General features: G+C 37.4%; 2 protein-coding genes across 2 annotated transcripts; one reads left to right on the forward strand and one right to left on the reverse strand.

Moving 5' to 3' along the window:
- The first annotated feature begins 2,533 nt into the window (after positions 1–2,533).
- LOC134215745 (proteasome subunit alpha type-4) lies at positions 2,534–4,700 on the forward strand. Its single transcript, XM_062694877.1, has 5 exons — positions 2,534–2,692; positions 2,831–3,036; positions 3,904–4,201; positions 4,262–4,385; positions 4,446–4,700. The coding sequence occupies exons 1-5, from the start codon at positions 2,690–2,692 to the stop codon at positions 4,598–4,600; spliced, it is 786 nt and encodes a 261-aa protein (XP_062550861.1). The 5' UTR covers positions 2,534–2,689; the 3' UTR covers positions 4,601–4,700.
- Positions 4,701–8,767: 4,067 nt separating this feature from the next.
- LOC134215747 (COMM domain-containing protein 3) lies at positions 8,768–9,453 on the reverse strand. The gene is made up of 2 exons (XM_062694878.1): positions 9,272–9,453; positions 8,768–9,214 (listed from the first exon to the last, which is right to left on the reverse strand). The coding sequence occupies exons 1-2, from the start codon at positions 9,378–9,380 to the stop codon at positions 8,787–8,789; spliced, it is 537 nt and encodes a 178-aa protein (XP_062550862.1). The 5' UTR covers positions 9,381–9,453; the 3' UTR covers positions 8,768–8,786.
- Positions 9,454–14,261: the final 4,808 nt, after the last annotated feature.

The following is a 14,261-nucleotide window of genomic DNA, read 5'->3' on the forward strand; positions in this document are numbered from 1 at the left end:
AGTTTACTGATGTTATTAGTAACACGAGTTTACCTAAATATAGGTAATTTAACTTTACTCATATATGGGTGAAAAAATGATCTTGCTTTGTTTGTGATAGTATTTCTCGAACCTCCGAACCTCGCTCCGAACCACACTTTTTAAATGAACAGAAACTGTGAATCTTTCCTAAATAACACATTTGTGCAGGAAAACAATCCCAGCGTTATTGCGCTTTTTGCACTTTATAAGAGTTCTGCGAGATTTTTTTTCTCACAGTCATCTTTTTCTCACACTCAATACTCTCATAAAAGTTTGATTTTCCGTGTATAATGTTTGTGTGTGAGTTCTCAATCTGAAAACAAATAGACGTCAAATCAAGGCGGGAATCGATTTAGTGTACACGCTTACATGTGACTAACAAGTAATGGGTTATAATTGGGTAAGTTTCAGTAACAAAAATCGATCAACCCGAAATGAGAGTGAGTGTGAGAAAAAGAAGCGGGCAAATCACAATCTACACATAACTCTTCAAATTCGTGAAATCGGCAATAATTTCGGTGAGTATATTTCTCCGGAAATTGTTGCACTCTCTATTTTAACGAAGCATAACCCTTTTCCATTTGTTGTAGTTTTTTTGGAACATAAATAATCACCGGATCCCTACCAGCGGACCGGAAATGCAAGCGGAGTCGGTCGAGACGGCAATTCCTTTCCAACTGAGTCGAGTGTTCGGTGCCGCTTGTTCCACGGCCGCTAGTTCTTGATGAGATTTTGTCAACACTGTGAGATTCGTTGGAGCAGCGAACCACCCAGTTGACCGCTGCAGGAAGCGCAGCTGCAGCTCTGATTCGATGTCGGTTCCAGTATCATCCGGATAGCAGAGTTGAATTCAAAAGGTTGGTTATTCATTTATATTATATTATGATTATGGATTTTATTATCAATTATAATATTTTTAGATCTTTATGTATACCGAGATGCATACTGTGACTGGCCATTATTTCTATATTGATCCGGAGCTGGTAGATTACAGTTATAAATCCTTACTGTTAGCTGTTAGTGACGAGTCCAAGAAGCGGGGAGATGTTATCTCTAAGGATATTAGGGATCGTTCAAAAATTACGTCCATCGTTTTTCATCATTTTCAACCCCGCTCCCCCCTCTTGTCACAATCTGTAACAAATCACTGACCCCCCTCCCCCCTGTACGTCAAACTGTAGAATATATAATGATTTGTCTTCTTTGTACACAACTTTTACAAGAAATTTAGTGAGAATTAACTCGATTAACAGCAAATTAAAATATTTTTATAGCTAATCGAATTGTTTCTAAAATGTAAAAAGGTATTTTTCTTGTTGGACGTAGCACAAGACGAGACCCCCTCTCCCCCTGTCACAAACTGTCACAAATTCTAGAATCCCCTCCCCCCCCTCAAACCTTGGACGTAATTTTTGAACGATCCCTTAATCATCTGAATTGTTGATGAATTCAAAGCTGGATGATGAATAATCCTCAGGTCATAAGGCATTCCCAAGAAGGAGGAAAAGCAAACAGATGTTGAGATTGAGCAGAGATAGGAGTAAACCGAGGAAACAAAAAGAAATTCAATTTAATGAAGATGGACGAAAAGTCCAAACAGGTCCAAACGACGGAGTTGGTGAAGAACAACCGTCCGCGGAGGGAAGTTTCTATGTTGCTGAATAATAATTCGGATAAAGATATTGATTTGAAAGGTAAGTTATTTGATTAAAATTTAATTTGCAATGGGATAACCATGGATTTCATTTTGATTTTAGATATGTTCCCGAACTTTGATGTGTCTGCTGCGAATGAAAGTTTGTTTCGCGTTATTAATCTGAAGCTGCCCCTGATGAATCTTTTATACAGCTGGTACTCCTATACCATCATCCATGCTGCCACAAGATCTGGAATGGCATGTCGTTAAACTTGTGCCTCTATTGTCCGCTAAGTGATAATCCAGTTTCTGATGCGAGTGACGTTCGTTTCACCATACTGCACCGAACTTGCTGCTGATGGATATATTAGTACGTTCGTTCCAATAGGTGCCAACTTGCATCTGTTCCGGTTTCTGTTCCGAACCTACATGCCATTATTCTTACAGTAATGTACTGTCAGGGATTCAACAACATTAATGATTTTATGTAAATAAATTATATAAATCAATCTCGAAATAAATAAAAATAATTTGATCAATTTTATCCAACATGATTTTAAATTTCCGTAGCAAATTGATTCACCCTCGGATTCACCCATATTTGAGTCAATTTCACCTAAAATAGTATACCCATAAATAGGTAAACATTACCGATTCTGCCGTGAAGCACTTGTACTCAAATATGGGTAAATGGCAATTCACCCATATTTAGGTATGTGCACTTTTTGGCGATTTTGGGTACTCTTCACCCATATTTGGGTGAACTGAAGTAAGCGTGCACGGAAAATCAAAATCCCGGGTTCCGTGCGTAACCGCGTGAAAAAAAGCCTTTTTCAGAAGCACGATTTAATTGGAAAACCCACTGCAGTGACATTTGTTAGAAAACATCGCAACCGCTTGGATGATTTTTATTTCGGCAAACGGTGACTGTTTACATTTTTTGGTGTTGTAAAGTTTTCTGGAAAAAAGCCATAATAATCTGAGAAATTGGACCTCTTTACTCGCTGTGATACTAGTAATTGATACTTCATAATGGTAAGTTCAATTTGGATTGCATAGAAAATCTTAAACTGTTTGTTATCTGTGGATAATAATGTTTCAATTAAGTGGAGGTTATGTTTTGTATTTCTGCTTCATCACTGATCCAATTGTATACCCTTTTGTCTGTGCTAGGCTCGACGGTATGATTCCAGAACGACAATTTTCTCGCCGGAAGGCCGCCTCTACCAGGTGGAGTATGCAATGGAAGCTATTTCGCATGCCGGTACCTCATTGGGAATTCTGGCAAAGGATGGAATTCTGCTAGCTGCAGAAAGGCGAAATACCAATAAGCTGCTCGACAGTGTTATTTTTTCGGAGAAGATCTACAAACTGAACGAGTAAGTATTGGGTATAGGGCATCGTGTCTGCGGAAAGGTTTCTCAAGCATATTTCCAATAAAGCGCCCTTCTACTTCTTTGATGGATATTTTCATCCAAAACCGGAAACTAATTGGATGTTTATATGGACATTTTAGAGTGAAGAAAGAGACAAACCACAATAATACGTCAGTAAAACTACATCGAATAAAATCTATCATTTAGATCTGTAGGCTTCCGCTATGACAATAAATTACAATTAGAGCTTCTCATTGAATGTAAAACTTTGATTCAGCTAGATTGATATATTTCTGAGTCCTTAAACAATAGTGGCTAGGGTTTAGTACCGCATGTATGTATAGGCCAGTGAAGAGAGATTCCCACGCTATACTATTTCTTTTCTTTTTCAAATTGAAAATTGATAGTTTTATAAAATCATTTCTAATTATATCATAAAGATGTACAATCAATTTCGGAAAAATGATATTAGTTTTTTTTTTAATGTTTCAAAACACAAACTTTCATGTCAATTACCGCATAGCAATCACTCAGGTAACCACCACTCGTGGCACTTATTTTATATTACAGGTGATACATGCGAATATAGGTAATCCTTATACCTACTTCACAAGTTTTGACTCCAAGTGACTCAATGATGAATCACACGGCTCCAAACCTTCCAAACCACATTCTCATCCCTGTATAATACTTAATAAATAAAAAATAAATGTATAGGTAGGTGTGATTTATTTTTTATTTTGCCACAACAAAGAGTACTTTTTTATCACTAATGTTCTTATTCTTGCAAGAGCCTGAAAAGCCTGAAAGTTTCGACACCCTAGTGAAAATATTAATATGTACATTCCTCTGCGGTATTTTTTCTTCTAGTGACATGGTATGCTCCGTTGCCGGAATTACTTCCGACGCCAACGTGCTAACAAATTTGCTTCGAGTAATTGCTCAACGCTATCAGCTGAACTATGGAGAAGCCATGCCCTGCGAGCAGCTTGTATCGCACCTCTGCGATGTGAAGCAAGCTTATACGCAGTATGGTGGTAAGCGACCGTTCGGTGTTTCGATTCTGTACATGGGATGGGATAAACATTACGGATATCAACTTTACCAATCGGACCCTAGTGGAAATTATGGTGGATGGAAAGCCACATGTATTGGAAACAATTCAGCAGTAAGAACTACAATTTGTTAACCATTTATAAGGTCTAATGTATGAATGTTTTTTTACTAGGCGGCGGTATCTGCGTTGAAGCAAGAATTGGGAGATAACGAAATCTCTTTGGTTCAGGCACAAGATCTTGCAGTCAAAGTACTGTCCAAGACCTTAGACATGACCAAGCTAACGTCGGAAAAGAGTATGTTTTGTTTGATACAGTACATTAACAGATATATATGATATGAAAATGTTTCTTTAGTTGAAATGGCAGTTTTGACCCGGGAGAACAACAAAACCGTAATCAAAATCCTCTCCAGCACTGAAGTGGACGCTCTCATCGCCAAATACGAAAAGGCAGAAGCCGAAGCGGAAGCAGCCAAGAAAGAGAAATTGGCACAAAAAGCCGACAAGTAAGCAACATGCCGTCAAGAGTAAGTTACGTTTTTGATTTGAAATGGTCTACTTTTCATTTAAAATGTGTGAAAATTAGAAATTCATTCTGTTCATACATAAACATGTATGCCAATTCGGTGTATCTGAAAGAAGATAATGAGAAAGCCTAGACATTTCAACGATGGTCAAGAATTGAGGGTACAAAGAAGTTTTCGTGTAAAAAGAAAATTAATTATTAACAATCTGTAAACAGAAAATTAATCTGAACTTGATATGTAACTTTATACAGCATTTTTACAGAAAAACAAAAAAAAAAGACTAACAAAAATTAAGCACTAAGCGGAGGTGAAGCAATCGGTCCTTGGTTACTTTGAAAATATAACAAATAATTATATGTAGGCTGAATGAATCATTAGAAAGGGCATTGTGCTTGTTAATAATCAATCACCCCTTGCACGAACATGTAGCACTTTTTCAAAAACACTTAACTACCGTGAAGTACCCTAATTTCGCACACTTAAGATCTGACAAAATTAAAACGTTCATTAAAAAACATGTAGTGGCCATTTGGAAACATTTGCTACTGCATCACGTAGTAGAAGGATTCTAGGTTCTCAAAAAAATGTTACTTGCAAATTTCGCTGCTATTAAAAAAAAAATTGGAGTATGAATCCGAGACCGTTGTATGCTCCTTACTTCGCGCAAGAAAATAGGATAGTTCCTAATTTCGCGCAAAAGTGTTCCTAACTTCGCTCATGTTTGGAATTGAATATCGTTATTGGTTTGATGAAATATAATCAATTAACCAATAGAAGCATGCATCCATTGTTCAAAATATGCAGATAACGGTATCAGACAGCCGTCAGTGACCCATTCTTTAGTCGAAATGGTATGTGCCTATATTTCGACCCTGGAGCTTTGCTTAGATTTAACTTTATGCATTTTAGTTGACACAAGTCATAATTCCTAAAATATCGTTTGCTTCTGAAATATAAACCATATTTTAAGAAAAAAAAGGCATCGTATGAGCAATGTTTAGCTGGTGTATAAAAAAAGTTTAAATTTTCGAGACGTCGAAAGTCTTAAATTCCGCTATCTCTTACATAGGACATCTTCAAATAGGGGTGATCGGGGCAATATGGGCCACCTAAGGAAATCGTTCCGAAAAGCGCTGAAAAGCTCAAAAAAACATCGTTTAAATGTAGTTGACTTATACTAGAGAATGTTCCCTTTCATATAACGTCGATGAATGACGAAAAATGCGTTTGGAAATTTTTGGAATGCACTTTTGAAAATGTATTGATTTCAATGTGTGTTCCCGACTATACGGGGCAATATGAGCCACCATTTGGGGCAGTATGGGCCACCCATCCAAAACGTTTATTTAGGCGAAAAAAGTATCGTAATATGGAAGAATATGATATTCCTACAACAGTTGTGAGTATTCCATACCAAATAAAATTAAAAAACCGCACAACAGCGGACTGAACCGATTTTCCACTCTTCACCGTTTGAACAGCCACATTTCAATTGGCCAATGGTCATTTTTTCTGTTTCAATCGCAGTAATGCGCTGTTGTAATTTTTCCGTAATGAATCTTACATATATGATAATATTCTTGTATTTGACTACTGAAATTTGAACTTGTTCGTATTTTAAGGCCTGATATCTTGCTCTGTGCAGGTATGCCCATATTGCCCCATAGAGACTGGTTTTGGGAAAAAAAAGTTTTATGATAAATTCAGATTTGTATCAATACAAACATGTGTGAACAATATTCAATTTTAATATATCTTTTGATTGTGGTGTATTTTTGACCTGTATTTTAATCAGTTTTGTGTCAAAACCTTATTTATAAACTTTAAATCTTATAATAATTTTGCCTATGCAGCGAAAATTTACATTTTCAAGTGTATTTTCATATTTGAATTGAATTTTAATGCGGTTTTCACGTTGATGCATATGTGTAGCATCCTCTTAAAGATCATATAACTTTTACATGCTAAAACTTGTCAATAAGCTCAAAATGAGGGTGGCTCATATTGCCCCGTATGTTCATATTGCCCCTACTGCCCCTATGTGTTTTATTCAAGACATCTTCAATATTATATACATTATCAAAAAACCTGCCGTAGTTTTATCTTAAGTTTAGCATCATTTTACACATCGCACATTTTAGCATCATTTTACACATCGGATTTGGTAGCTATTGCAGGCACTGATCTATAAGATTTTTCATGTCAACATTAGTCGATGTCGGTGGTTATCCGCCTGAAAATTAGATAAAAAGCGTATGGGAATGAAATTTTCGGGTTCTATTCAGTGTAAAACTCTCCTGTGTATTATATTGCTTTTGTTTCATTAGAATGTTGCAAATGAAACTACGCAACAACAATAAACGAAATTAGGCACCATAATTACTCTCATATACCTAATTTCGCTCACAAATCAAAAGTCTAAATAAACACAAAATACATAAAATTTTACACTTTTCAATAGTAATGACGAATAAACATATCCAATAGAGCATAATGGATACAAATATTTCCAAAAAGTAGCCAGTTTTGTACAGTAAAATCATTTGTTTAATTGGGTCATGTTCTTCGTCGCTGTGCTAAGCACAAGCAAATATGGCGGTCGATGGGTGGATCAAATTGAAATAATTTTATTTGGTGTACTAAACCAAGTTTGTTTTTCAAATTTTTTCGTGAAAAGCATACAACAACAATGATATTTTGTAATCCTCCAGATTTTTCAATTTTGACTGGTACCTAAAAATTAAAAAAAATTAATGATTGTATAATGCGCGAAGTTAGGGCGCGCGCGAAATTAGGGCACATCACGGTACTACAGTTTTGCTTCGACCGCGTTCATTATATTGGCTCTATTGTGCGAATCACCGCACAAAAGTAGAGCGCAAGAATCAACCCCACACATACAGCGGTCGAAACGAGATTCTGACATTTTTTACTGCGGGTTTGTACAGAATTGGTAATGTCAATAGTTTAACGATGATAATCAATAGTTTTAATGGACTAGAAAAAATGCTGGACAGTTACCGAGTTGAACCGACATTTAAGCAAGCAAGGGATGAGAGCAATGGTATTGAATGATCTGACCACTGATGCCGAGTTTCAAGGTGACATTCTGCGATGCATGTGTCAAAGAAAACAATGCTGATAGTGTACATTCTACAAAGAATATCCGAAGTCTTTCGCAGGTTTCTAAAATTTTAAGCCATGGTTATTGCTATAGAACAAAGACGTGAGTAAATTTCTATCAAGCAGAAAGACTTACAGCAGTGGCTTATACGCCGCAGCAAAATGGCGTTGGGAAACGATTCAACCGAACGGTGGTTGAAAAGGTGTATCATGTTGAAGGTTCCGTATAACGTAAGACCTCGTAAGTACGATCAATCAATCACTGCTTCTCTTTCTGATACATATTATCCCATCTTCCAGCGCAACAACTCATCGTCTGAAATCGGACGTTATTATGTACTACATACCAGAACGTTAGCGGAATGGATGACCTAGTGGAAGATTATCGACTAGCGGTCATGGATCATTGTTATGATATCATGGTTTTGACCGATATTTGGCTAGACTCTCGCACAATTTCAAATTACGTTTTTGGAAATAGGTACAAGGTTTTTCGATGTGATCGAAACTCGAATAACAGCAAAAAATCGACAGGAGGTGGCATCATAATCACTGTTAGCTCCAGGGTAAAAGCCATCGTAAATGAGAATAATCGCTTGCTATATTTTTGCTTCGTTGGTGGTCCGTACACCAGCTCCTTTGGTCAAGGCTGTCCCCTTACCATACCCCCTACCACCTGTCCCCTCCAATACCTAGTATAATAAATCGGGACCAAAACGATCCAGCCGGATTTACTTCACATGATCGTTGTTGCCATAAAATCAAGTTGGTAAAGTAATCAATTAGTTTCTATGTTATCGAGAATCATTGCACAGCTCGACAAACCATGAAACCAAAGCTGAACCTACCTATGGGTAGTTTAGAAGTCACATCCATCAAGCCAAAGATATATGATATATGTTTGAATGAACTTAGGGGTTTCCAATTGTCTTATTCTCTTCAATCTCGATATATTTTCTAACGAATGTCTTGTGCTCGTCCAAGATACATCATTTACCCTATACACTATTGTGATGCATCACCTGTGTAAAATAAAAATATCTTTATTACTGCCTTGAAAGTTTATCACAATTCAATTCTACATCTTTCAATTTATTTATAAACAATTGCAACTCTTCAGGTGTACATGTGAAACGAATAACAGGATCCTTTTCGTCAGTCTCGCGATTGAATGTCTCCAGTTCGATACTAAAACTGAGATTTCCAGCCGATACCGAATAGCTGGAGGACGATAGGTCCGACCGTAACGTCCAGTTGGCATCGGTGACGTGCGGTAGCGCTATGCCGTATTCTGCATTTTGTGGGGCACGAGTATCACGGAAAAGAGAATACTTTGATACTATTTTATCGACAATATCGGATTCTAGGATGTATATCTCGAGTATCTGGCGCAGCTGTTGATAATCGTAGTCGTACTTGCATGCCAGTACCAGCACCGTCGCTAACGCATATTGGGCTCCTCCAGCGATAGGTTCTAGGGATGGATGAAGATGCTCAAATGTCTTATTTCAAACTGTGGTAATAACATTACCCTTCACAGGATCTACAATCGTTTCAAAAGCCTTGTTGATAATTTTAGAAACATTGTGCTGATGTCCAATATTCTGCAATTCTTTCTGTATGGCTTCAGAAAGATCCATCTTTATTTCACTAGCAAAAAATAATCAGCCTATATCGTTGAACAATAACAAAAGTACTCAGTAGATCAGAGCTTCCCAAACTTTTGGGTATGCGGCCCACCTAGCAAAATTCTATATGTCTCGCGACCCACCTATGAAAAAATACATTTTATCAAGTAGTATTAAGTAACGAGCCTGGATTAAAAACAAAGAGACGCAATACTCCTACCTTTAACAACCTTGTGCTCGATTGGAACAACCGATTTGACAGCAAATGCGCTGTTCCAATTTTGACACTTCATCTCTTTGTTATGAGTGCAGCCTCTTTAGTATTAAGCATTAATTGAAACAGAATGTCTTATGTTTCGGCTTCTTCCACATGAAAAATATTCACGTTAGCTTACATGTACAAATGCAAAAAATGACGAACATGATATTGTTTGTCAAAATGTTAGCGTTTTTATTTTACTGCATTAAGGGGACAGCTTTAAGGCATAAATGTTTTCTAAAATAGCGTGGTGATGAATATTTGAAATAAAATGCGGTTTGAACTTGAAATTATGTTCCTGACAAAAATGACCAAAAGGTTCGGCATCCAAGCTGCAATTAATATTTGTTCTACGCGACCAACCAACAATCCGCTCGCGACCCCCCTGGGGGTCGGGACCCACAGTTTGGGAAACCATGCAGTAGATAACTCATAGAATCCCTTCATTTTTATTCTCACTGAGTGGTGACCGGTGAGCGGCGAGATGTTGAATACGAGTTACACTAAAAATTATTAACATCACAAAGCTACATGAAATTTTCCAAGTTTTGAAGGCGCTCTGATGTAATTTTAGCCTTTTGTAAAGGCCACAGGATCACTCCTTAGTTTAATTTTTGATTTGTCGTACACCAAGTGAACGTAAAGGCTATAGTACTCTAAGGCATTCCAATTTCATCCATGCGTTTATGCAGGTGTGTGAACAAATATTAACTAGCAAATGAGTAATAGCTTATTCAGATTACGGCATTTATTATACTTAATAAATAGCATGATGATTATCATTCATTAAATTTTGTCCAATATTTGTGGATATGTATACGGAAAAACTTCACAGAGCATTGTCGAGATGGAGACGCGTAATAAAATGTAGTACCGCCATCGGGGGTGACAATGGGTCTGGGGGGTGAGAACGGGTCATCGCTCTCATCGGCAGTCTGGAGTCTTCTTGTCCTCAGATACATTCATTCTATTCTACAAGCAATCTAAGTCGTTGAAACAGTGACCCATTCTCACCCCCATTTGACTCATTGCGCGATGCTTTACGCAGTGCTCATGAATCACCCACTTTGAGCGTGCTTACAGCGGCACACTACGAGTTAACTCTCTGAAATCAGTAGGGTGAAAGGCATTTTTATTTATTATCAGACTAAGGCCGGAGTGGCCTGTGCTGCACATAAAAGTCTTCTCCATTCAGCTCGGTCCATGGCTGCACTTCGCCAACCACGCAGTCTACGGAGGGTCCGCAAATCGTCCTCCACCTGGTCGATCCACCTTGCCCGCTGTGCATCTCGCCTTCTTGTTACCGTCGGTTCGTTGTCGAGAACCATTTTCACCGGATTACTGTCCGACATTCTGGCTACGTGTCCGGCCCACCGCAGTCTCCCGATTTTCGCGGTTTGAACGATGGATGGTTCTCCCAACAGCTGATGCAACTCGTGGTTCATTCGCCTCCTCCACGTACCGTCCGCCATCTGCACCCCACCATAGATGGTACGCAACACTTTCCTTTAAAAAAAAAGGCATCTAAGGTTTGATTTCTCAGAATGAGGCACCTTCATCGAACAAACATTTGGTAGGTAGGCGTAGTAACGGACACCTTCCTACATAACTGGTACCAAATATTTTTTCGAGAATAGTTCCGGTTCCTACTTTTAAGAAATCCCGCCTTATATGCCTTTCGCCATACAAAATCCTGGCGGTTAACTCATGCTGGCTATTTGCGCATATGTGTTAGCGGCGGGTTGAAAACCAGCCACTGTCAATTGCCTACATTTTATCGGTTAAAAGATTTGACGAAATTTTACCACGCTGCTTAAAAATTACTTAATTATGAGAGTAATAGGTTGCGCCACGGCCGAGGCGACGGCTAAATTGATTAACATACAGACATACATGTGCTCAGTTTTTCGAGCTAAGTCGATTGGTATGAAACACTATGGAAGCCTTCTATCAAAATTTGACTATTAGAGTGAAATTAAAGCCTTTTGGTACAACTTTGTTGTATACATACGAGAAAGGCAAAAATAGACATCCCTCTTGACAAGCTTGGGCCCTCCTTAGCCGTGCGGTAAGTTGCGCGGCTACAAACAGGCCTGCTAGCGAGTCACTTTTTAGTGACTTGGTCACTATTCCAAGTCTAGTCACTAAAAAGTCACTATTTTTCGGAAAATGGTCACTAAAGTCACTATTTTTACACAACCTGTTGTGAAAAAATGCAAAATAAAAATAATTTGTACCTATATTTATTATCAACCAAATCAAATGTAAATATATAAATCTGAAGTAATATGCTCCAAAAAAGCGCCAAGTGTACAGCCCAGCAGATAATTATAAAACAATTGCTAATTTTTATACAGATTGGTCATGTTTGAGGATCACAATCTCAATTTCGAGCGATCACATTGAGGACATTTTTGGCATCCCTGCCTAAAACGACCTACATTTTTAGTTAATGATTGTTGTAGTTGGAAATAATTATAAAGCCATCACTTTTATATGAAGCTGCATACAAATGGAGTGGCTTTATAATGTCCAACTCAAACGTGCCAGTAAACATTCATACAAAAAACAATCAATAATTATAATTTTAATTAGGCTGTGATGCAAAAATGTTTAAAAAAAACTGCTTTAGGAAAGCGTAAATTTCTTCCTGTTACTAAGATAGTGAACACAGTTTTAGCTGCAACGCTGATGTCGCGTGAGATTTCTCTATATCAGAAAAAATAATAAGCGTTAATAGGGCGTCAATAGAAAGTACTTAAAAGTCGTTTATGATTGTTTTCAGAAGTAATTCTGGCACAGGCCAAGGTAGATAGCATTTTGCATAAAAAACAGATTTTGCAATCGAGTTGCGGATCAAGTGCAGGAGGTCGTGAAGAAAACTGTTGCTTGATTACAGGATTCTTTGAAAAAAATCAGAAAGTGACACGGCGCCGCTCATTTTTACTAACGCGGGTGTTCGCTTGGTTCAATTTTACTGTGCCCCCACTCGCATAACATTTGACTTTTATCACTTTTGAGTTAACCTAAGGAATAGTGTTCATTTCTTATGTACTTCCGCACTTCCATAAATCATATTTAAAATTGAAATTATTTCATATTTAATTATTGAAAAATATTATATTGAAAATACCGGCATAACAGTGTCACATTAAGAATTTACATGACCTGATTGCACGGATCTAAACAATTTCAATCAAACTAAATCGTTTCACGGTAATCTATTGAATAATGAACAACTTATCAAAATTTCAAATTGTAGATGTTTCAATTTATTGGATTTTTTGAAGTTTTACATGGAAGATGCAATTTGGAACTTCAAAGTGTATGCGGAAAAACAGTATGGGACTGATATGCGAGTGGGGGCAGTGTACTTAAGGTTAACTTCTTAACCTACTTTTAACTCCTACAACTGTTATTGTAAAATCGTATTTTAATTTTTTTTAAACTACTACTTTCTAAAAAGCTTTATAGCTTTGTGAGTTCAAATAATTATCTGTCTAGGAATCAATTAAATAATTTTATACCATTGTTTTGAAGTTTCACGATTTTCAAACTTTGAGCTCGTATTAAACATTATTACCACAATGTTGTACTGCCATTAAACGCATAAATGTCCCATGTACATAGGAAATCCCAGCAAACATGGGACAAATATGCGTATGACGGCAGTGTAGAACTTGCTTCAAAATCGTTGTTGAAATTATAAACTAGTAACCCACTACCTGTTTCTGTGACACCGGTCATGGTCACATTGCTAGCTTCTGGATGAACCAACGAATAACTTCCTCAATATCGAGCTCCATGGTACTTATAAAGATGTCGCTAATTCACTGGCCTCTTGCTAAGTTCCATCCTCTTTCTGGTTACCGTGAAGATAGGCGTAGCCAGTAGCAGTAATCCTCATGATTTTTTTCATTTTTGTCTTTTATTGATTTCTAATAGCATTCTAGATAAGCATTTCAAAAGAAAAACATGAATATCACTAGTTTACAGTCTACGAATTAAACCGTAACAATGCTAATGCAACTTGTAGCTCACTATCTGGTTATAAACTTCATTCAAAAGTCAATATTTCACGCTTAACTTTTCAAAAGGATCCAAGTAACATTTTTTCATGAATTAATTTGAATAGCGCAATCAACAGAAAAACATGTAAGGTTTTGATTGCAGTACTCAAATTAATTCATGAAAAAAATGTTACTTAGGACCTTTTGAAAAGTTAAGCGAGATTTGGTCACATTTTTTGCAACTGAAAGTCACTATTTGGTCACTTTTTTAGTCATCGATGGTCACTAAGTCACTATTTTGAATGGCATTCATCGCTACCAGCCCTGTACAAAGCAAGACCATGCTGAGGGTGACTGGGTTCGATTCCCGGTGCCGGTCCAGGCAATTTTCGGATTGGAAATTATCTCGACTTCCATACAAGGGGGGGCATACAAGTATCATCGTGTTAGCCTCATGATATATGAATGCAAAAACGGTAACCTGGCTTAGAAACCTCGCAGTTAACAACTGTGGAAGTGCTTAATGAACACTAAGCTGCGAGGCGGCTCTGTCCCAGTGTGGGGATGTAATACCAATAAGAAGAAGAAGGTGAAGCTTATCAAATGAAAGTGTACCTAATGCAG

Source organism: Armigeres subalbatus, chromosome 2 (genome assembly GCF_024139115.2).
Source record: "Armigeres subalbatus isolate Guangzhou_Male chromosome 2, GZ_Asu_2, whole genome shotgun sequence".
NCBI lineage: Eukaryota > Metazoa > Arthropoda > Insecta > Diptera > Culicidae > Armigeres > Armigeres subalbatus.

What these genes read in the sequence shown, in the direction of transcription:
- LOC134215745 (XM_062694877.1), top strand. An exon ending in AAGATCTACAAACTGAACGA is followed by an intron (nt 3,037 to 3,903) that starts GTAAGTATTGGG and finishes TTTTTCTTCTAG; the next exon opens with TGACATGGTATGCTCCGTTG. An exon ending in GTATTGGAAACAATTCAGCA is followed by an intron (nt 4,202 to 4,261) that starts GTAAGAACTACA and finishes TTTTTTTACTAG; the next exon opens with GCGGCGGTATCTGCGTTGAA.
- LOC134215747 (XM_062694878.1), bottom strand. Translation starts at nt 9,380, where the DNA reads ATGGATCTTTCTGAAGCCATACAGAAAGAATTGCAGAATATTGGACAT. An exon ending in GATTGTAGATCCTGTGAAGG is followed by an intron (nt 9,215 to 9,271) that starts GTAATGTTATTA and finishes ATCCATCCCTAG; the next exon opens with AACCTATCGCTGGAGGAGCC.